Source organism: Urocampus carinirostris, chromosome 3 (genome assembly GCF_059441175.1).
Source record: "Urocampus carinirostris isolate Australia breed hairy pipefish chromosome 3, RoL_Ucar_1.0, whole genome shotgun sequence".
Classification (NCBI taxonomy): domain Eukaryota; kingdom Metazoa; phylum Chordata; class Actinopteri; order Syngnathiformes; family Syngnathidae; genus Urocampus; species Urocampus carinirostris.
This window is the reverse complement of record NC_142351.1, coordinates 55,713,045-55,737,968: the sequence shown is the minus strand read 5'-3', so window position 1 is coordinate 55,737,968 and position 24,924 is coordinate 55,713,045. Positions and strand designations below refer to the sequence as shown.

Here is a 24,924-nt window from a genome sequence, read left to right as displayed (position 1 = left end):
ATTACTGTAAATTCGGACGACAGAGTGCACCTGATTAAAAGCCGCACGCCCAATTTTAAAGAAGAAACTCAACTTTGTTTTACTACAAGCCGCACCAGATTTGAAACCATTCACGTCAGTTTTTTTTAAAATCAGCGGGGAAATGTCCAGTACAGAAAAGTAATACATTGTGCTGCAATTATGACACTTGTTTGACTGCATTTGCTGCTTGAAATCTTAATCAACTAGCGCAGCAGTCAATATTAAAGTTTTTTGAGCACATGTCAGTGATAGAGACTGGGTTTGTACTCTTTTTTCATGGACATAATCAAGCATTTATCAAAACATAGGAGTTTTAGATGTCAAGTAAGACGCAAATATATTTGTTTTGGGGAAGCACTACTTTAAAATTTTGCGTGGCCCATAATAAAACTCCTTTATCGATCCGTAATTCTTTCATAGTGGCCTGTTAGCATGCGCCAGTCCTCTTGGGCGCGACACTCCGGGGGCGATGACGCTTTATAGGACAATGCCATACAAACTCATGCCAGCTGCTGTTAGTGACGATGGAAGAAGAAATGCAATGGCAAAACAAAACCACCAGAGAGCAGTGTCGTTGTCATTTTTAAGCAGACTTGATGGGAAAACATTTACAAGCATTACCAGCACTTCACCAAAAATGCAAGCACTTATCAATCCTTGAAAACACATTAAGATTGAAGAATTTCCAAGGATTTAAAGAACCCGAATTGCCAATGCTGAGACAAGACCAAGAATTGCTACAACTAAATGAAAATCAAATTATACATGCTTGGAATCTTTATTAATATTTTAGTGTGGAAGCAGGTGACTGATTATCTAGTATATTTTTCTTATGGGGACGAAAAATGTGACGCCATACTAGACTGTAACTCGTCTAATCACTGCCAGCACAATATTGATTGTGCACCCCTCCTTAATTAGTAATTAGTGTTGGCATGTATAATAATTTATGATGTAGTAGTTGCAATACTTGGTTTCTCTATCACTTTGTCATGTGCTCAAGGGATGGTAGAGCTTGTGTGTGTGTGTGTGTGTGTGTGTGTCATTCGCTGTTTGCGTGTACAGGCTGTTGTGATTGCACAGGCTTCTTAATTGTAGTCAGTACAGCAAATTGACTTTTGTTTTGATAATGTTTCTTTCACAATCCTGCATAAATGTTAATGCCAATTTAATTAGTATTGACTGTTGCGCTACTTTATTAAGTTTGACAGCTCGTCCGCAAACGAGTGTCTTAATCGCAGCATAATGTGTTACTTCTCTGTAGATACCCCCGCTGTTTTCTAGCGCTTCATTGAATGTATTCACTTTGACATTTAGAGAACTTGGCAGAAATACCATTGTGTCATCACCCGTCGCAATGTTTTAAATAAACAGTCAGATTCCCTGGTTCGCACCAGTTCTAGACCAGATGGGCGCCAGCCGAGGTGACCCGCCAGGGACTCGTCGCATCGTATGGTTAGCCGCCATGTTTAAAATGTAGGAAAAAAAGTAGTGGCTTGTAGTCCGAAATTTAGAGGCTCTACCAACTTCTGCAGAGATGCTCATCAACTCATCTGACGTCTCAAGTGACACCCGGTCCATCTCTCAGGATGCCACTCCGAAAAAAAGGCACTTGGGTTCCTGCTGACAGGAAACACGTCGGAAAACTAACAATTGTGGCAGATGGACCTCAAAATAAACAAATGAGAACATTATTTTCTCATGTTTATAAAGCTGCTTTAAAGATAAAGCTAACCCAAAAGATTTCTCAAAGATATGACATTGTGAACATCAATTTTGTGTTTTTAAATGTGTGTTAAGAAGCAATATATACCCGTTTTGATTCACCTCTGTTGGCGGCCATTTTGAGAACAATGACATCACAATGGTCAGGCTTGAGGTACGGACCAATCGTGCGGCTGCCTCAAAAAGGCGAACCGGTCGTCATCTGACACTAGAGCACATGTGTGTCAAAGTCAAGGCTTGCAGGCCAAATCTGTCCCGCAAAAAGGTTTTTTATGGCCCTTGAGAAGATCTTGATTCACTCTTGCAATAATCATATTCTATTTCTATAACTATTTATTTTGTTTCTTTTATTGTATTTTAACCATTGTGTGTGTCTTTCTATTAGGTGATTCGAGTTGTTGAGTGGGGTTGAGTGGATTTTTTTTGTCTCATTCGCTGAATGCTATTTATACAGCACTATGAGTGGCGATTTCTTGCCTAACAAGTGCTTTTCAAATAAATTTGATTTATTCTAAAATGCATCAAGTTTCATTTATTTTTTTCAACCTGATAGTTACCTGTCCTTGAAGAAAGTGTTTTTGGTTAAGATTTTTACACTTATTGTATTTCAATCCAATTATAATTATTAAAAAAAAAAATCAGTTGAGTAAATGATCGAACATTAATATCCCGCAAACACGATAAATTTAGCCCAGTTTTGCTAAAATAAAACTAAAGGCTTCTGATATATGTAACTTTTGTGCCTATGAACATTAGGATTACTTACAGTGCGATTAGAAAATGTATTTTTTTATCTATTTATCTGATCATATTGGAAAATAGTTATCTTTCTTTCAAGATCGACTTGTTCTCAAAAACTGCTCTGAACATTGACAAATGTAATATCACTCAGTGTGACTCAGTGAAAAATGTAGGTGTCATATTTGACCCCGATCTGTCCTTTCAAACACACGTGAAGAATATTACTACAACAGCTTTCATCTATCTTCGCAACATTGCTAAAATTTGTCCTATGCTGTCTCAGTCCGATGCGGTTATTATAATTCATGCGTTTGTTACCTCCCGTCTCGATTAACTGTAATGCACTACTCTCCGGTATCCCGAAGTCCAAAATCAAGAGCCTTCAGCTAGTACAAAATGCTGCAGCGAGACTTTTAACTAAGACAAGAAAGTTTGACCACACTATCCCAATTTTAGCTAACCTGCATTGGCTCCCTGTTAGCTTAAGATGTGATTCTAAGGTTTTGTCGGTAGAATACAAAATCATGCATGGACGCGCTCCCTCATATCTTTCGGATTTAATTCCTCCCTATGTTCTGGTCCGAAGCCTTCGCTCCGAAAACGCTGGTCTACTAGTGATCCCAAGAGCCAAGAAGAGATCCGCAGGTTCGAGAGCGTTCTCCATTCGGGTCCCGGTGTTGTGGAATGCTCTTTCCCCTGAGATTCGATCTGCATCCTCAGTAGAAATGTTAAAATCTAGGCTAAAAACACACTTCTATTCTATAGCATAGGAATAACCTATATTTTATATGTTGAGAATATCTGTGTATCTGTGAATTATTTTTCCTCATGCAGGTTTTAGATCAGGTGATGGTGTCATAATAGTCTGTGGTTTGCAATAATCCGTGGTCTGTGCAGCCCTTTGAGACTCTGATTAAGGGCTATACAAATAAACATGACTTGACTTGACGACGATGTCAGCTCCTTCAGGTGAGCCTTATGTGATGCAAATTTCCTTAACAAAGATTTAAATAAAATGCTATTTATATCTAATACATGTATTTTTACTAATTATTTGTAATAATGTTGCTTTTTTTGCTTAGTAATAGCTTAATAATGCACACTGTCCCTTTAAAAATGAACCACATTACTTGAGGTAATTTTGAGTTATTCTGGTCATTCTTTAAAGGTAAACATATTATACTATTTGTAGTTGAAATTGCACAATCATTTAATTAAATATTTGAGAAGTGGAAATTGATTTGGGTCACAGCTTGGGATGCTGGGTTTTTAAGTCAGACCAGCTGAGAACCACAGCACTTGACTATCGCTTTAAAAAGTCTAACATTCGATCAGTCCGGCCCTTAGGGAATAAGCTATTTCTTTAAATTTTGCCCTCTGTCCTTTTGACTTTGACACTCAAAATGGCTGCCCCAACTGATGGATAAAAATAGCTGGATTCAATTTTTTACCTATATATAATCTCTCTATATAATTTAAAAAATCCCTGTTTTGACTGTTAAAACGATTCATTTCAAGGAAATCTTTTGAGTTGAGTTCCACTTTAAACAGACAACATGAAGACACATTTCGACTCTTCCAACCTATGAGTACCGTTTCGGAATACAAAGAGGGGGAGAAAAACAATGAACCAAAACTCACGGTCTTAATTCTCTGCTTCCGACGCTTCACCAAAAAGTTCAAGTTTCACTTTGCAAACATGGTTGCCAGCCTGTCAAATAAAAGTCCGTTATACAATGTTTCTTTTAGAGGGGACGTGGTAAGTTTGTTTGTCCTTATGGCAGGGCTAAAATGAGGCAAAGTTAAAAAATAAAATGAAAAAGGGCACCTTAGGGATGGCAGGAAAGACTCAGTGATAAAGAAACTGATGAAATCTCAGGAGTCCAAAATTGGCAGTCAGGGGAAAGGTCCAAAACCAGATGCACATTGTGTCGTTTTGGAGGGTCAGGGACCTTCACGTCAGGCACTTTTCTGGTTGACCACTAGATTTCTGCTTCACTTACTCAGACGCCCTGGAAACAGTCGGCGTTTGAGTGGAAAGTGGAAGCTGCAGTGTGTTTGGATGCATGCGCATGGGTGCGTGCATAGGCACACAAGATCTGCATTTGGTTCTGGTTCTGTTCAAATTTTGTTAGCTGGTGGCCTCTCCTTGTTGCTTGAGGACAGCGTAGACGTTATCCACTTTGCTTAGACCCTCAAAGAAGGGAATGAGGTCCAGCAGCTCCGTGTCGGACATGTCGTCGAACCAAGAGGCCACCGGTACCTGACGGGTGAAAGAAAGCATAGAAAAATGTAAGAGGGAGGTTATTTCTCCCGCACAAGTATTCACGCTCAACTTTAACCTCTTACATTTATCATTAGAGATGTTCAACATAAATTCTCAGACTACTATAAACTCAAATGATACCGATATCTATCAAATATTTTTAAAGACGCAGTTCTAAAACCTCTGATAAGTTTATAGACACTCAAAATAGGGAGAAAAGGCATCACTTGATTTTGAACTTTCCAAGGAGGACAGGGGAGGTCCCAAACCTTAGATGAGAAAATTCCAACCTGATTTAAAAGTCCCCCTCAGAAACCTTTCATTTTATGAAAAAAAATAGTTAATTATTATTAACAAGGTTACAAATAGCAGATTTGCCCCAAAGGGTGTGGAAATCAAAGTAAAGCAACATGATTGGCTGATAGCGATAGTGTAAACAGAGCACATGTGTCAAAATAATTAAAAACAGGGAGAGATAATAATAGAAAAAGGAACTTCTTTCCAGGTGTCAAATATTAACAACAGAATGAACTTATTATTAATATAGATAAGGTGAGTCGCAATCATTAATAAGTGTAGCTATTGGCCGAGGTTGTCTGGGATGAGATCGAGAAAGTTTATGATATGTAAGCAATTCCTGTATATTTGAAATGAAAATGAATGTTGCTTCAAATGAACGTACACCCCCCAAAAATTTGCTGATGCTAGCAGTGAGCGGTCTCTAGGTGTAGCCTCTAGGACTGTCCGTAATTTGGATTTCCCTCGAAGATTTTTGTTCCAAATAAAACTCATATATTGAAACGATCGTGTTTAGAGATGCTCGTATAAAGAGGTACCACTATATACATGTATTATATAAAACAAATTAATTACAAAAGTGGTTGAAAAAATTTCACCATGCAACCCCCACGAAGCTCTTCCAGCAAGACGAAACAACTGATGAGTCAGACATTTCTCAATCCAAATGAACTCACGGCATTGTCGGGATGGAAGATGTAGGAAGCAGGGGAGTTGTCCACTATGATGACTTTGTTGAGGTCCCGGCCAAGGCGACTGAGATCCTTAACATAATTTCCTCTGTGGAAGACGCACGACTCCCTGAAGAGGCGGCAGCGGAAAGCCCCCCACTTGTCCAAGAGGTCAGACACAGGGTCGGCATACTATGTTGGAGGCAAAAAATGAAACATTCTTGATTTGTTTTTCTTAATCTAGCGCTGTCGAGCATATAACACATGCCTTTGTGATGAATCTGTTTTTTTTTCATAACTAATAGTTAAATTGCATTTAATAATGTTGAACAGCGAATGACACCAGCTGATACGATTAGCGACTGGGGACAGTAGTTGCTAATGATGGTGTTAGCAACACCGAGCTAAACCCATTTACTTAACATCGCTAATGCAGCTATCAAAGAATGTAATTGCCATGCAATCAACAGGGGTGATATGGTGATACAATTTTTCACTTTCTTGGCTATCTGCATGCTTGGCTTTTTATCTGGGAATTATGTTGAATAATTATAATACAAGTACATTTAGAAGTTGAGGACTTACAAATGCTAGTGACATTATGCTTCTAATCAGGCTATTATTACAGAATACGGGGATCCAAATGATACAGTAAAAGATAAACTAAAAAATAAATGGATAAATATATGAATAAACAAATAAATATATGTGAAAAAAACAAATCAGTATAAAATATCAATTCATAAATACAAATAAAAATGTAAAAGAAAAAGTTAATATAAAATCATGAATGAATTAAAAAATTGAAAATATACAGAAATGAAAAACTAAAGTCAAAATGTAAAAATAAAAATAAATGAGGAAATAAATACATGGCAATAAATAAGAATGAATATTAATACTAAAATCAAATCATATACATAATAAACACATAAGTCTATTAATTAATAAATAATGAAAGAGAAACAAAAACCCTAATTCCAAATGTAAAAGGTTTAACAAATAATGTGGAAATATATACAGCATCACGGTGTGATATGCTGGAAGCAAGGCTGCGGACAGTAAAGCTTAACTTTTCAATCCTTTGAAACATATTAAAATTCAAGCAGTTTCAAGGATTTTAAGCACCCGTACAAACCCTGCAAGCTGCTTTTATATCTTTTTAGTTCTCGCACGATTTGCATGAACTTTCTTTTTTCTATCTGTACTTATACATTTCTTACAATTACATTTTGTTGTATTCATTTAAATTGTATTTTGTTCCAAAGTTTATATTTCCAATGTTTACTTTAATTATTCTTTCTCTGTGTGCTCTGCGACTAGCTGGCAACCGGTTCAGGGTGTACCCTGCCCACCGTCCGAAGATAGCTGGGATGGGCCCCCACACCCCCGAGACCCTACTGAGGATGAGCGGTGCTGATAATGGATAGATGTACTTTATTCATTGTTTTTTATTTTTACTTTATTGGGGCAGCTCAACTCTTGTAGCCAAACAGGAGAAGCGCCGTGCGGTGAGAACGGCTTGCGTTATCGGTGAACCATACACAAACCGATGTCTCACCTTTGCTAAACTGGCAGTGAACAAGACACACTCAAACATTTCTCCCATTCTTTTTAGGAACTCGTCGACGTGAGGCCGCTTAAGGACATAAACCTGCAAAACACAAACCGGAGGAATTTCAAAAACCCACCAAAAATTGGGGGAAGAGAAATTTATTCTCATTTTCTTGTTTTCCACACATTGTTTCAATAAAACAGAAGATAATTATCATGTTAAATCATGACTTGGGAGCTTGCATCTAAACGTAGCAAATTATTACAACGGGAACAAAAGACAGAAATATTTTAGGTTAGCTAAGAATTAGCTTCCGTTTAAGACAGACCTTTGTCCAGGGCTCGTTGAGGTTATGTAAAATATTCATAAATATAGTAACTGTGAAATGGGAATCTTTTCTTGCCTGGCTGCTGCATTAGTCTAAGACACTGTTTCCTCAATTATTTTATGTGACGCCCCCACTCGGAGGAACCCCACACGCCCCCCAAAAAAAAGATCCCCCTGCACAGACTATAGTCTATATAATTGTTTTAAATACATCTATGCATGACACTGTATCCTCATTAAAGTATATGAGAATACAAAAATAAATATGAACCAAATTACAACAAGGAATAGCTTTATTAATTGTAAAAAAAAAACAATTATGGTGCATCTGAAATTCCCCCCCCCAAAAAATCTTTCAACTACAAACATTTTTGATTGATCTTCCATATGATACTGAAAAATAAAATTCCATAAAATCACAAAATAAAAATGCATTGAAACAAATCACCATAAAGAGCAAAATATAAAACTGCAAAACAAAAATATATATTTAATTTGTGCACATTTTTAAGATTAAAGATATGAATGAATGAGCTTATTTTGCACAACACAGCTTTTGGAAGCAGGAGCAAGCAACTCCCCACCCCTGCTCAATCATTATGACAACGCTTGCTGGTTTACTGACGTAGGAGTCACACAAACAGCTGATTGTTTGCACCAAGGATGTATGTCAAGGTTTAGCATTAGTGAGCACTTAATTATAATACGATAAAAACCTTATGTGAAATATGGTTACGGCCCCGCCAATACATTTTTTCCTAAGCATCCGCGCTTAACAAGAGACACGATTTATCACTTTCTGCGCTCCTTTGAACGATCAATCTTTATTTATTTTCTGGTGATCACATAACATTGGTGGGGGAAAAACAACAATCGCTCGATACTCGTGGTAACACGTCATCACCGTTCATGCCAAATCTTTCCCCTTTTTTCAGCACGCTGAAAAACAAAACTTATCAGCATGATTGTGGTGTAATGTCTTTGACTGACAGCTTCATTTATTTGGGTTCATGCTGTCTGCTGTCGACATTTTTAACCTGGCAAGCACGCATGTGTTTGCCCGTCTCCCACTGCAGAGCCACAGTGGTTGCAGGAAGCTAAGTGCTACATCCACTTCATGAAACTTCCTTGTCTTAGTTTTTGGATGAAACGTTTGTCTCTTGACCCAGTCTTTTTTTTCCCCTATCTCCTTGTCTGTGTTAAATATTTTTCACCTGTCACTTGAAGATCTTTTCCACTTATTTACACAATGCACCACGTAACAGCAGAATGTAAGCTAAAAACTATGCCGATAAGAGTGCCACTGCTCCCCTACTGTTGTGAATGTGCAATTGCACTTCTTTCTGGGTAGGTAAAAAACAACATACAAAAAAACAAAACATGAGTTCCCCGAGGTCAGACGCACCAGCTCCCCCACTCAAGGAGCCTCGCGCCCCACTATTCAAGAAGCGCTTGTCTAAGAACACAGAAAAAAAACAGTTCTGAACTCATTTGGGGAAGTATTATTATTCTCTTCTTGGGGAAAAAAAAACAAAAACAAAAAAAAACGAAATAAGCTATGTTACTGACTATCTTCCATATCAGCCCTTTGAGACTCTTTATGATTAAGGGCTATACAAATAAAAATGACTTGAAAATGACTAGATATTACTCATCCTATAACTTCTTAATCTTTGCAATATGAATAAATTAAGAATATGAACTGCAAAGCATTTTTGACAATTGGCAGAATATTTTGCTTACTATTATTTTTTTTCTCATTTTAAGACATCTCAAATTGTTTTTTATGTAAAATCTAAAAAATGTATTCATTTTACAATTTGTATTCTCGCATTTAGGGGTAAAATATTTCTCAAAATAAGCAAAATGATATATGAAATAGAAAAGAAAATGCCCTTTTTTTCTTAGCATATTAGAAAAACAAGATCAAATTTAAAAAAAAGAAATAGTTTATTTTAAATGAGCAACATTTTCTGTTAATAGGGTAACATTTTATTTTTTGCTGTGTACATGAAGCAGGGAAAAGTACATTGAAGAAAATATCAATAGCTTTAGTTGTTTAAATTAATCAGACTGCCTTTCAACTTTCTATTTCACGTCACGGCTCTTGAACTCCCCAAAGAAGACAATCAAATCTAGTCATCTGAAGACGCATTCAGACAAATATAACCGCCCAATTCACAGACACGTGCAAAACCTGGGATTCAATTCTGTTATTTGTTTTCTCTCTCGTGACGTTGGTGGCTGAGGGCCATGTTCCCGAAACAAGTCATCCAGAATAGGCTGTGTTTGTGTAAACAAACCTATCCTGGATTACTTGAATCGGGCCCAGGCCGCTTCGCTCTTCGGGCAACCGTCTCCAAAATCCCAGCTGAGGCACACTGTGCAATCCAATAATAAATGTGAGGCGGTGATGTAACCTTACCTGGTGTACAGTTCCATCTATTTCCACAGGAATGATGAAATCAGCGTTGTTCACAGGCTATATGAAGAAAATAAAGAGTGTTAGAAGCGTAACATTCCAGATGTGAGGAGAAACAACTGGAACGTGTTTCGCAAGTGATTTTGTTTTTAATATTGAACGCCTGCAAAGGAAATTGCCTATGATGCCAGTTGGTTACTTTGACCATTAGGTTTTAACGTTGTTCGCTATTTTTACTATCATGCACCGTTTAAATCAACGTCACTGTCGGCCAATAATGGTGCTGTTCCTAGATTTCTAGACCCTTTAGGGCAATCTGCTAGGAGATTCAATAAAAAGATGGGGCTCAGGGGAAGGCTTTTAGAACAGGTTGGAATTTCTCATCTGTGGGTTGTTCTACCAAGTACAAAATAGATTGATGCCTTCTCTTTGTATTCCGAGTGTCTACTAAACCATATACTTATCAGCATGTGTCAGAAATCCAAATGGGGTTAAGAAAATAGATACATTATTAGTTCAACACTAGACGGGGCTATATCATAAGCACTATTTATTCGAATCACACAAGTAGAATGTTGAATGTTTGTCTGAGTGAGTAAAGGGGGCAGGGCTTAGCCGAAGGTCAATTGAAAAAAAGCTCTTAAGTAATAGGTCAATGTGCAATTTTTTTATTCTAGAAATGGAAACCATGGAAAATACTTTAAAAATAAAGGTAAAGATTTGATTTTGATATTTTTTCTTGTTATATCATTAGCATAAAAAAGTAGTTTGAAAAAAGTATCAAAAGTAATTATTTTTACGTTATTTTTTTCTTACATATTATTTTAGTAAAACAAATTAAAAAGATAAACAAAAAAAGATCTGCCAACAGCGATATCAGCCAATGTTATCCATTTGAAATATTTTTAATTTTAAGACTTGTTATTATGTAAGTTTTGTTTTTACATAAATAATGGACTTTAATAATAGCAATAGCCATCACTACACTTCAGCAGTAATAAGTAAAATAAAATATTCCTGCCCCAATGGGAGAGAATCATTTTCTTATTTTACTATATTTTTGCTACACTTTAATTTCTATAGTAACCCAACAAACATAGTTACCAAACCTTTATTTTTTTTCTTGCAGTGTCAGAATCATTTTACATAATTCTTCTTTAATGGGTAATGGCTCATTGCCTAACCCCCCTTTTGTGTTTTTATGTTAGCTCTTAACTTAGCTTAATTTAAGTCATTTTTTTGGACTGTTTTCCTAGTCACTTATCCCTTAATTTGGTCTATTTCAGGTTTACAGTGATATCGCTACAAACGAGATTACTTTGTTCCCCGATTGTCCTTGTACCAAGAATGTCTTTTGCCGTGAGCTAATGTTCTCTATTCAGAATAATTGAAAATTAATTAGTTCCAGCATCCAAAATAAAGGCGGTGAATACAACAAAATAATCTACTTGCTGGCACCATCTTCGGGCTGAAATCATCATTGCAGCCTGTGTATAGCTGCTTGTGTGGCGCGGGCATTGTGCATGTACACGTCTCTCTTAGACAGGCTTGAATAAACTCTTGTTTTCAGCTTTAGGGGGGTTTGGGTTGGCATTTGGACTGAATTTGAAACAGTTGTATACTTACTTTCACTACTTTCATCCTAGAATAAAAGAAAACTGCGAGCACGTGTGTGAAATATCTTTTCGCCCCATCACCCCTGCCTCTTTTTCTCCAGCCTAATGCGCTCTGTGGCTGGATGATGATTAAAGCAAAAAAAAAAAAAAAAACATAGGCACGGTGAAGCCTAATTCATGGCTCTTTTAACACATAATTAATAAAGAAAATATCTTTATTTTTTAAAGTTTTTAAGGACACCTCAAACTACGCACCCCACCTTTAACCCTAAATAGTTATAAAGCATATCTTCCTGATGTCTATAAACAGATTCAAATCGTAATTGAATGTTGAAATACAGTGATAATAATAATAAATAATGACAAAAACAACTCAAGTGCGCAGGATCAGGTTTGTAAGGCAGGAAATGCACATGCTAGTTGGGACAAGCCAATGCTGGCGATGAACGGTCTTAAATTTTCTGAAAATCATTGTAACTTGTCATATTCTTTCATATGCCGGGCAAGATTTTTCCTTGATTCCTTGGTCTAAATTGTGCCTGTGTGAGTGAGTGTATGAATGATTGTCTGTCTCTGTGTGCCCTGCCACCGGGTGGCAACCAGTTCAAGGTGTCCCCTGCCAACTGCCCGAAGATAGCTGAGATGGGATCCAGCAACCCCGCAGACCTACTGAGGATAAGTGGTGCAGATAATGGATGGATGGACAACCCCTGACGATCGCCTGTATGGTGAGTCCAACTTGTACCTTAAAAGAGCTGTGAACTAGCGTCTCATCCAAGTCGATCACCACACAGACTTTGCCGGCGTCTTTGGACTTGGCAGGTGGCAGCAGCGGTTTCACTTGGATCTAAAAGGGCCACAATGTCTTTTGTGTGAGATACCAAAAAGCAGGCCCAGGATTTAAAGCTTACCTTGGAGACGGTGCCGTTCTCCTCAACAAGCAGGGGGGCGTTGTTGTTTACCGGCGGGGCCTCAGCTTGATCACGGCAAAGGCAGCAGGAAAAAATGGAAAACAAACCGCCGCTTCGCGGCTTCTTGCTGGACAGCGAGGGTGTGGAACCTGCACAGAAAGATGAGAGAAATTACCCAAAACTGGGGCTGCAACTTACGACTATTCTAATAGACTACTAGTCACTAAACAATTGGACAAATAAATGGATAATTATTCCTTTATTGCCCCCAAACTTTAGCATAAAGTTGATTTAATTATGGAGAAAATATTAAGAAACATGAGAAACATGCATACAATGAAAATACATATATGATTGAGCAGACTGCATATTCATAAATAAAATAAATAAAAATGAGCAATAAAAAATCAATTAGGCACAGTGCTCAGTCTGAGGGACATAAATCAATTGATAAATGTCTGCCCAGTTTTTAGGGGCAGGCAAATAAATGACAAATTCAAATTAAGAAAACATTTTTAATCTCTGTAACCGAATAACAGGCTCATTAACAGCACTCAAACAGTGAATAAAACATATACTATGTTCATTATGTGGAGTACATTCAGTGGTCAATTGCAAAGTCTGTAACAAAAGAACGTAATTCTCAACAGTCTGAAATCAAACAGTTATCACAACTGGCGTTTGTCAATCTTAGCATTTTAACAACTGACATTTGGCCTTTCTGACTGCATGCTTTTAATTTCAAAGACCTTTGTGAGGCACAGTCTGGCGAAATGCTCAAGTTCTCTTATAGCAAAATACCGACATAGCATGGCATCAAACCGTATTGGGCTGAATGTTACTTAAATCTTACAAAGGCGAGTCAGACTCTGTTTTGTTCAACTGTCCCAAATACTTTATCTTTAAATGTTTGTGCATCACCGAGGTAATTGCCATGACATGAAAGTTGTATTTTTATTTGCCGTATTCAGGCTAAAATACTCCCAAACTTTAGAGGTTTTGGTTCTGGAACTTGATGTTGACGCAGTATTTTTAGTATGTTACCGCTTGGAAGACAGACGCTATTGCGAATGAGTGACTCTCAGCAGAGATTGTAATAATGTAAAATGTTTCACTCTGTTGGAAAAACATGTCTGGCGACAAGGGTTAACATTCGAATTCATTGTCGCCTGTTTCTATTATCAATTTCTATCGACAACGTTACCAATTGTTGCAGCCCTACCCAAAACACACAAAAAAAGCCAAACTTTGTGGTTTCTTTTTCATAAAAAACATTTTTGTATCCCTAAATGAACCCCAACAGTTGAGCTGGACGTGAGCATGTTACCAAAAGGCCAAAGTCTTTCATTGGCTCGGACTCTGCTTGTGCAATTAAACAGAAAGTGACCCTCTGCCGGCCTCTGCACTTGCAAAAGTGCACAAAACAGGAAGGGGAAGCTAGCGGAGAACGACGCAGGAAGCGTCTTGCTACAGCAGAACTCATAGGATCCCAAACATAGTCGGCCCCTTGCAACATCGTAACAAGCGCATATCTTTGAAAATAGCTCCGGATTCGTATAAGAGCATGATTTCTTTGTAAACAATTGGGAAAAACAGGGAAGGTTCATTTTGGTTAGCATCATTATGGTTGAAAATAATTTGAAGCTGCTGTGATTTTTTTTTTTAAATATTACTAGGACTGTGTGTTATTTTGCACCTGCTAGCAGCAAAAGAAACTTTCCTTAATAAACACCTAAAACTGATACAAATACATGAACATCCATTTTTTTGAAAATGGTATGAATCATAGTTCAAGATATTAGCTTTTATTTTACATAATGTGAGCATCACTTAAAGGGACCTTACATCATTTGCTGCTGCAGATACCCTAAAAACTCAAAAAGGCTGAGCAAAAAAAATTGACGAAGAATGGTCCGTTTTGCTCACTTGCGTCTCCATAGTTTGTAGTCTTCCTTGTGCTTTTTGCCAGTCACTTTTAATTGCACCACACCATAAAGCATATTTTTAGCGGTCAACCAATACACACTGTCCCTTTAAAAAGTTTCCAGCCAAATCTGGATATCTTTATGGGAAGGTTATTTAAATGAAACAATCATAAAAAAAAATCTTGGCAGAAATTGTTAAGACTCCCAAAAATACATATAATGCTTCACTAGCGAATAATTTTGCTCATTTTAAAGAGACACGGTGTATTATTTGACGACTAAATGTCCCTGTACTGTGTCATGCAACTGACAATGAGTGCTATGAGGCACAAGGAAGATTACAAACTACAAATACTCAAAGTGAACAATCCGCACCATTTTTCTTCGCATTTTTTTTTAGCCTAGCCTTTCCTAACGTATTTCATCTTACGGGTACGCATAGAGGCAAGATAAAGGACAAGTATGTCAGCGCCCTCTAGGTGTGGCATATTAAATGTAAAATAAATGCAAATGTTTTATTCAATGCGTATTTTACAAAATGCACGTTCGTTTCCATCAAAATACATACATACTTAGGTATATATATCTTTATATATATATATTAAGATATATATATTCTGAAGTCTCTGGGACAGGCCTTCAAACCAACTTTTTTGTGCGAGAATATATCGTACTATATTTGCGGATGCCGTGATTTTGGCGTACGTTTTGGCCGGAAATGAGCCGATGAACGTCTTTTCCCAGTGACTCGAGGGAAAAACGTTCAGGAAGGTTCGCAATCTAGCTACTGGAAAGCTACTGTTAGCTGCCAAGGTGGAAAGGAAGTGGAGTAAAAAAAAATTACTATATAAATATAGTAATAAATATATATATATAGATAGATATATAGATAGATATATATTACCTATTTTCTCACAAAGAAGTTAAAACCAAAAAGGTTCTAATCAACCTTTTTTTTTCTTATTTTTCTGTATTTTAAATTGTTTTTCTAGTAAAATGTGTTTTTTGATTAATACTTTAAACAAGTTTTTGACGTTTTTGAGTTTTTCCTTCCCCTCATGTAAGTTTTAGATCAGGGGATGGTATAACAATAGTCTGTAGTTTACAATAGTCCTTTGAGACTCCTTGGTATTAAGGGCGTCACAAATAAACATGACTTGACCTGTGTATTAATGATTTTTTTTAATCAATATTGTTTTTGTTTTTTTACATGATTTTATTTTAATACTAGGATGGGCTAAGTAATACACACAGCACCTACACATGCTTATTTTGCTTAAAAAACAACAACATTTTATCTTTTTTGGACGAGTTAAAATACAACATTAACGATTACTTTTAATTAGGATGTGCAGGTACGTGTAACGTTAGTATATCGTACACTTTTTCAGCTTGTTAAATAGTAAATGGTCTGCAATTATATAACGCTTTTCAAGCCACTGAAAACCTCCCAAAGCACTTTACAATATGCTTAACACTTACACATTCACACTAAACTCCAAAAGCAGACACGCTAGGTGCCTATTGGCCTATCGGGGGCATTAGGGGTTCGGTGTCTTGCCCAAGGACCCTTCAACATTTAGCTCGGAGGAGCCAAGAATTTCTTCAAATAAGTAACTAAGTTAGTAAATGAATTACTCTATAGTAAAAGTGACTAGTTACCAGAGAAAGTAACTTCGTCCATTACTCTAAAAAGAAGTCTTTGTATGACAAAGAATTTGAATATTTCTGAGCAAATATGAGAAACTATATAACGCAAACTATATTAGCCTTGTGCTATGATAGCCTTATTGTAATGCATGTTTATTGTACTTAGTTGTTTACTAATTGCTGTAACAAGGCACAATTGTGACTGAGACCCTGGTTTTATTTAGATTCCCCCATGTAAACCACCACACTTATTTGTCAAGTGAAAAAGAAAGACTAGTCAAGTTAGTTATGTTGAAAGTCCGATTTAAACTACTGAAAAAGGTTTCAGAGAGCTAGTCAAGGTTTAGTTGAATTCATTGCAAATACTCTTTCTTTTTGCATTATTAAAAATCAACTATGCCAATTTTAGAGCTTTTACAGCAAATGTATATCGGCTCCAAATTATCAGTTCTCGGCCTCCTCTTAATGCTAATAATCGGTATCAGCCCTGAAAAACCCATTAAGGTCGATCCTTAGTAACTACCATATTTTTTCCTGTATAACGCATCCTTTTTTTTTTTACCTAAAAAGAACTCAAAGTTTAGGTGCACCTTAGACATGAGTATTTATCCAATGATTGATCAGTTGATAAATTTCACTGACCACAATCGCAAAACACTGGATGCAACAGGAATTAAACCCAGGTCGCAGCAGAAAGAGCAAAATTCTTACCTCTAGAATACCAGTGATATAGACGACATACAAAAAGGCATTCAATTTGATCTAATTATCACACCGTTTTTATTATTTTATTTATTTATATTATACTTTAATTATTTTATTTTAATTTGTACTGTTTGTTAATGTAACATCCATTTTGGCTTGGTCATCCTGGAAGGGAATTACCTCACGTGCGGTCCTTTCTCAAGGTTTCTTAATTTTCCTCATGCGAAGGTTTCCCTTGCCCTCATGTAGGTTTTGGATCAGATGGGCTGATAATAGTCTGTAGTTTGCAATAGTCTGCTCAGCCCTTTGAGACTCCTTGTGATTAAGGATTATAAAAATACACATAATTTGACTTGACTATTCACAGTACCAGAGAATGTTGGACAATGAAGAAAACAAAGTCCTCCTAAAAGTTATAAACACAAAAAGAATTACAAGGAAAACAACTCTTTGGTATTTCGACGAGCATTTAATATACTATTTCCAAGGTTATTGTTGGAATTATATACATATATTTATCCTACAGTTGACATTAATATGTTATAAGTGTTCTCAGCCCTTTTTGTATAGTTTTCAGTCGTAAGCTGTTCTTCAAGGCCATGAGTTGTTTTTTGTTTCTGTCTGTTTCGCATCCCAGTGGGTGCACCCTGACCTGTGCATGCCATAACTAAAGTTGTTTTTCACCAAGAACCTTAATATTAGAAGGGAGGGTTCGGGGACTTGTTCAGAGTGAGGAGGAGATTTGTAACAGCTTGGTCTCCGCCGCTCTCATTATGATGATTAATAAAATAACCAATTCTCAATGACCGATTCTCTATGTCTTCTTTTATTTCAGAGCGTTTTATTAAAAATGTTGGGGACTTAAACCTAACAGTTATTTTTTAAATATATGTTCAAAAAACACAATGAATGAATAAAAATGTGTCATAGGAAAACTATCAGTTGCTTTATAGTTAATAAGTGATTGTTGGTTTATACAGTAACCTGAATGTAACTTAAACTTACTACAAGTCATCTGATTTCATATTTGAAGCACTTACTACAACAATGTGATATTGGATAGAATAAACAAAATGCACAGATAAACTGTACAAAAGCACCAAAACAATATTCAGACATTTTAATTAAAAGGACAGTGTGTATTATTTGACCACCAGAGGTCACTGTATCATGTAGTAGAATACAGCAAACAAGTGGAGTCTTAAAGTGGCCAAACCATGCGATTTTTCTTCTTTCATTTTTTGGTCAGCCTTTCACAGGGTTATTGATTTTGGGGTACCAGTAGAAACAGGATGACTGACAATTATGTCAGCTTCCTTTTGGTGAGCCTCATTTTATGTGCAATAGGGCTGCAACAAATAATCGATAAATAGATTAATATGCATAATGAAAAGCCTTGGTACCTAAATAGAGCATCGATTTGTTGTATCGTGTGATTTATAAGGCCACTAAGTACATTTAATCAACGCAAATAAGAGTGCACACCATTCCGTTGTGACGCTGGGATTTGTAGTACCGCTTTGGTCTGGCAGAGGGCGCCAAGACAGTTTTTACAAAAAAGTAATGTTACATTTTTAAAATCCTAATTATAGACATTGCATCAATTACAAACAAAATTGGCATGGAAGTTTTAACTCTGTAGTGTTTGACTGTTTTCATCATGAAACCAGGTTCATCTGGAGGGACGAAAGCATGACCAACTTGAGTGCCGGGGTAATTACTTGTTTGGGTGTTTGGGCATTTGGGTTGATAATGGTCAATTATTTTTGTTTTTTGCTACTCTTTCCGTTTTTCTTTTCTTTGTTTTTGTGCATGTGTTTGTCGTGCTGTATGTCACCCCTCTCTAGGGACCAGGGTAGATATAGATGGATTTGTCAACTTAATTTAACTCATTCAATGCCGGACGTTTTTCTCAAATCGCTAAAGGCGGTGCCAACCAATTTTGCCATTCTGACTCATTTCTGAAGGCTTACAAAAAAAAACCCAGTTCTATCCCAGTATAGACAAAGGACAAATAAAGAGTGCTTGAACCCGCATCTTTAATTACAAAAAGGATGTGTCTAGCTTGGATCTTGAGTGAATTGCAAATATATTTATTTTCGAAACAAATCTCTCCTCATATTGGTGTAGAGTATAAATGTATTTCCAATACAATTTACCACTTGACTTTTTTGCATGGCCCATAACAAATGTCCATAATCCTTTCACTAATACAGATTTCATAGTGCCCTGTTTAGGTGTATCATGCAACTGTACGCTTGGGGGTGATGACGCTTAATATGAGAATACCATACAAACTAATGCTGGCTACCATTGATCACGAGGGAAAATAAATTCAACGGCGAAGTGAAACCACCATAGAGCAGGTGTCATTTTTAAGCAGACTTGTTGAAACACATGGCAACAAGTTTAAGCATTTACAAACATTTAAAGAGAGACAACTGTGTTTTTCTTTAAAAGCAGTATTTTGTTTTGTTTTAAGCAGTAGGCGTTTTTAAGGGGCGTATTGTGATACGAACTACATGACTCGAGTCAAGCTATACAGTCTTGTTATTTAACTAATTGAGAGTCATAACGTATATATTTTCAAAAGCATAGCCTCTGAGTGCCAAAACATAAAAATGTGTTTTTTGTTTTGTTGCAAGAAAATATTATGAAGGGTTCGGCACAGCTCATCAGTAAGTATTAAGCTTCTGGTTTCACTGTTAAATGACAGGAGTGGCTTTGATCAGATCTTGGTCCACAAATCAAAAGAGCTTCCTGTATCCAGTGATTGAAGTGTGAAGACCCATATTGCGAATAGTGAAGCAGTGTCTTTAGAACAATGAATATATGGATAAGGTCGGACAGACAATTCAACTGAGCTATTTTCATCCTAAAATAAATTATGTAATCGTTGGGCATAGTGGGATAACGTTTCGTGCACGTCTGGACCACGAAAGGTGAGAACAACCAGGAAAAGTATGTGTGTGTGTATGTGTGTTGAGACAAACTTTGGAATAATTTACAAGATGAAATCAAACAATGTCCAACTATTCTTGTGTTCAAATTTAAATACAAAAAAACATTACTGGCGAAATACAGGGATGAAGAAAATTAGATATGAGTGAGATTGGAAATACTGCGTTTAAAACTATGGGTTACTTTGTTGTTATTGTTGCTATTATAATATCATAAATGTTATTATAAATATTATTTTTAATGTAATTGTTGTTATTATCATTGGTGCCGCAGTGACATTTAGTAACTAGGCGCATTATGACGTTGAGGGATGGGTATTACGAAGATTAGTGTATAAAACATGTGATTATTGTAATTATTATAATTATTGATATCTGACCTATGTAATAAGGATATCCATGAGATTTTGTTATATTAGACATAAGAGGAAAGGAGGATTTGTAAAATGTATTTAATAGGGAAGATAAAGGGGTAGAGAAAAAGAGCATCTGCTTCTGACTACCCCTTTTCGAACATGTTATGTGACATTATTTTGTTGTTGACTCATTGTTTTTGTCCTGTTTTTATTTGAATGTTCGAAATAAAGTTTTCATTCATTCATTCATTCAAAGTTCTTGAAATGCATCCTTTTGCAAAAAGCCGTATTTCTCAGAGGTTTTCTTGGAAACGAGTATTTGCAAGAAACTAAGCAATGTTCAAATGTTGGTTGCTAGACAATGGTTAAAAACTTAAAAGATACTTTTTCCTAATGCAACATGTTGAAGCTTTATTTTAATATGTATTTTTTATCGGTAGGGGGGAAAAGTCGAACATTTAAAGTGGTAGTGTTGGCGAGGACATATTTGTGCGCAAAAGACTGGGGAAACATTCACTTTCAAACAGCTTCCACGTCGAGTGCGTGACTTCCTCGTGTTACAAGATTTGTTTTATAAATTAAAATAAACCGAAGCAACTCGTTTCAGGATTGACACAGGATTAAACACTGCATCACTTTCCCTTCGCGTTTTGTTTACACTGAAATAGTAATGACTCGGATGACGTCACTTCCGCCCACAAGCGCAGGGCCTGCAACCATCTACAGAAAGATGCGTCAAAGTGACACTTAATAGTCGTGCAACATTTTCATGTTGAGCATTAATCTAATAACTTCATTATTCTCCTGACGCATAATAAATGCTCATTGTAGGGAAGTAGCGTCCAATGGAGGAATGCGATCTTCGTGGCGGGGGGACGAAACTTTCCCAAAACTTTTTTTTTCCTCGCGAGAAATTAAAGTAACTTACCCTTGTCTCCTCTGTCCGCAGCTTTATTCGATTCATCGTCGCGGCTTACTTGCGTGATAACCGAGGACGCGTTGTCCATAATGTCCTTTTTATTTATTTATTTTTTGCGCTCACGCTTCAAACTTGAGGATTTCTTGCGCCGGGCCGCGCGCGGCGCATTTACGACCAGCGAAGCCGAGCGGAGATTCGCCTCTCGCCGCTTAAAGGTTGTCCATTCCGCTCACAAATTGTCGATTTGGAGCACATTTGTCCACAAAAGTTGCCAACTTTGATTCAATATGGTGCTCGGGCGCCCCTCGCAACTTTCAAGATACAAACACGGAGGTTTCAAGGCGTCCCATTCCACGAGTGATGTGTTGTTCGCGAAAGAAACGGCTTTATGATTCGACTCTTGGAAGTGAATGAGTGGAGTCGGCTCTTTACCAATAAGGGGCCGCTTTTTTCTGCAGATTGGTCAATATGTTTTTATTTTATTTATTTTTCTTTCCCCATAAATTCTTCGTTATACAATTGCTTTGCATTCTGTCTGTTTTTGGTGGTAGATCTGTAAATACATTTATTTTCCCTGTGCTTTACAAGGATGATTTACAATTATTTTATTTTTTGTATTCTTCTATTTCATTGCTTTTTTGTTTTTAGAGTGGTCACTTTGGGACCGAGAGGTTTCAGGTTCGATCACGGCTCCTCCAGGTTAAATGTTGAAGTGTCTTTGGGAAAGACACTGAATCCCCAATGCCTCTCATACCAGGTAGGAGCCTTGCGTGGCTGACGCCCCTATAGGTGTGTGAGTGAATGGGTAAAGCGCTTTGGCAGGTCTCCAGTGACTTGAAAATCACCTTTTGAATACAGACCATTGTTGTGCCACTGAAAAGTCAACATCTTTATATGTGCCCTTTGTTTTTCAGAGAGTTGCTTGACTTTACCGTTGCTTTCTTCATATGAAATGAACTGCATTTTATATAGCGCTTTTCAAGTCAATGACTTCCCAAAGCGCTTTACAATGTGCTCCATATTTCCCAATAGCTGCCTTCCAGCCATGTAAGGCGCTAACCTGCTTATCGGGAGTATTAGGGGTTCAAGTGTCTTACCCAAGGACACTTCGACATGTAACACGGACGAGCCGGAATTCGAACTGGGATCCCTTGATCCCAAGACGAGCTCTCTACCTCCTGAGCTACTAAAATGTTTAAATAAGTTAAAAGTTTACTGAGTGAATAGATATTTTCTAAAATACTTCAGTAGAATAGTCTATATTTTTTATTAAAATTTCATTTTGTGCATAATGTCTTTTTATCTTCTCTTTTCCTTTTATTTTCATTTTTTATTTCTTTTTTCCTAGCTCTTTTGTTCTTTTTTTTTCTTATTCTATCTCTTTTCCTTTATTTATTTGGGGCGGCAATAGCTCAGGGGGTAGAGCGCTCGTCTTGGGATCAAGGGATCCCAGTTCGAATCCCGGCTCGTCTGTGTTACATGTCGAAGTGTCCTTGGGTAAGACACTGAACCCCTAATAATAATAATAATTTCCTTTGTATTGTCATTCTTTGTAACAATGTACATAGAACGAAATGTCGATACACCTGACCCGTTGTAGCGAGTCGGTGCAGCCGCAGCCAGAGGGCGCCGCCATTATACCAATTAGGTATGTCTCGGTCGAGGCGCGAACCAGCGACCTCCCAGTCTCAAAGCGGGCACACTACCATCTAGGCTACTGAGCAATAAGCAGGTTAGCGTCTCACATGGCTGCAAGACCGCTATTGGGAAATGTGGAGCACATTGTAAAGCGCTTTGGGAAGTCATTGACTTGAAAAGCGCTATATAAATGCAGATCATTTCATATTTCTTCTTTTGTCCAATTTTCTTTACCTTTTGGTATTTTTTTAGATTTTTTATTCTGTTTTTTTCCACATTTTCACTTTTATTTTTCTTCACTAGTTGTTTTCCTTGCTTTATACTTCTTTTTTCTTACCTTAGTGTGAAAGTGTGGTTTAAAAAGACAAAAAATACTAAAAATGGCTTGGTGAATGCAAGAGTATATGGCAGAGGTATGGAGATGATGGATAACAGTGGAACGGTGTGGCAGGTAAGTCAGTTGTTGTTTGCAGATGACACAGCCCTTGTGGCTGATTCTGAGGAAACATTGAGAAGGTTGGTAACGGAGTTTGGAGGAGTATGTGACAGGCGTAAGGTTATGTGTTAATGTTGGGAGGAGTAAGGTGATGAAGTGTTCACGTGATGGAGTGGGCATGGCGTTAGAAATAAGGTTGCATGGACAGGTGCTGGAAGAAGTAGAAAGCTTTAGGTAATTGGGTTGTGATGTGGCTGCAGTTGGTGGAATGGAGTGTGAGGTATTGCACAGAGTGAATCAAAGAAGCTTGGTTTTGGGTGCTCAGAAAAGAGTGATGAGCAACAAGAGTATGAGTGTGGATGTTAAGAGGGGACTGTATGAGAGTGTGATTGTGCCGACCGTATTGTATGGTGCAGACACATGGAGCCTGAATGCAGATTTGAGAAGGAAATTAAATTTTTTTGAGATGAAGTGTTTGAGGAGTATGTTGGGAATGACAATATTTGATAGATTAAGAAATGAAATTGTAAGAGACAGAACTGGGGTAGTCGTGGAACTGAGCAAGCGTGTGGATAGGAGAGTACTCGGTTGGTTTGGACACACAGAGAGGATGAATGAGGAGCGAATGTTGATGTGGATCTACAGAGAAGAAGTCAACGGAAGGAGGCCAAGAGGAAGGTCGCGATTGACGTGGATGGATGGTGTTATGAGTGCACTGCAGGAAAAGGTCTAACTCATGAAAGCTAGAGCTCTTGTTGGTGATAGGAATGAGTGGAGAGGTGTTGTAAAAGGATAGTGGGATGTTTGGACGCGTTCTGAGGGATGGACAGGGCACCTGTATGATGCGGCAGGGGTAAACCAGTGAAAGCTGTCGGGCCCTGCTGTTGAACAAAAGAGTGTGTTGGGTCACCCTGACCCTAGTGACATGGCCGCTTTCTTGTGTCCCGTTTCATTCCGATAAGGTTGGACAAAAGCATGACCAACTTAGGTGCCGAGGGGCCTAACTTGTTTGGGCTTTTGGGCATTTGGGTTGGCCATGGTCCAAAACATTTTGTGTGTTTTTTGGTATTTTTTCCCTTTTATTTTCTTTGTTATTGTATGTGTTTGTGTTGCTGTCGGTCTCCCCTCTTGAGGGATATGACCAAGGTAGATAGATAGATAGATAGATAGATAGATAGATATTTGTCTGTCTCTTTTTTCCCAACTTAGTCTTTTTCTCTCTTTTCTGGAGTCACTGGTTGCTCGATAAAGCAACAGATGGAATCTGAAGAGCTGTTTGGGAGCTGTAAAAGCCGGCTCTTTTCAGCGAGCCAATCTGTAAGAGCCGCTTCTCTAAAAAAAGCCGCGATTCCCATCACTAGTCCCCTTTTACTTAAAGCGGCGCAGTCAGAAGTGAGGGAATGTCGCAGGCAGTCGCCGCCGCCGTCGCCTGGCAAGAAATTTTTTGACGATCCCTTAAAAGTAGCTCAGAGGAAACTTAGTAAAAACTTTCAAGATAATAGTTCAATAGTTGTTTTTGCGGGTAAGAAGCATTCATTTGCACAATTCAACCAAATCCACCAACAATACAATTTAGACGTGTGGAGATTTTGCAAACAACACAAACATCGAGAGCAAAACGTTTTCACGAACATCGTGGAAGGATTTGGAATGATGTATTTGATCCCGGTGATGAAAATGCCGAAAGATCTTTGCTATGCGGAGCGTCAGAATTCCCTTCGGTGTGGCTTCTTTTTTTTTGGGAGTTGCCGTTTGGAAAGGCCCCAGTTGGGGTCCCCTTGAA

General features: G+C 37.6%; 1 protein-coding gene across 1 annotated transcript; it reads right to left on the bottom strand.

Annotated features, from left to right (window-relative positions):
• Positions 1-587: 587 nt before the first annotated feature.
• Positions 588-21,402, bottom strand: LOC148370182 (carboxy-terminal domain RNA polymerase II polypeptide A small phosphatase 1-like). Its single transcript, XM_088332590.1, has 7 exons — positions 21,077-21,402; positions 12,553-12,701; positions 12,387-12,488; positions 10,029-10,085; positions 7,283-7,375; positions 5,728-5,913; positions 588-4,750 (listed from the first exon to the last, which is right to left on the bottom strand). Exons 1-7 carry the CDS (start codon positions 21,153-21,155, stop codon positions 4,619-4,621), a joined length of 798 nt encoding a protein of 265 aa, XP_088188716.1. The 5' UTR covers positions 21,156-21,402; the 3' UTR covers positions 588-4,618.
• Between the last annotated feature and the right edge of the window lie 3,522 nt (positions 21,403-24,924).

Bases quoted from the DNA above. Each gene is read 5' to 3' on its own strand.
- LOC148370182 (XM_088332590.1), bottom strand. From the start codon at position 21,155: ATGGACAACGCGTCCTCGGTTATCACGCAAGTAAGCCGCGACGATGAA. The intron at 10,086-12,386 runs GTACAAGTTGGA...TTCTTCATATAG, and splicing joins TAGTTCACAGCTCTTTTAAG to CCTGTGAACAACGCTGATTT. The intron at 5,914-7,282 runs GTGAGACATCGG...CCTCCAACATAG, and splicing joins TCACTGCCAGTTTAGCAAAG to TATGCCGACCCTGTGTCTGA.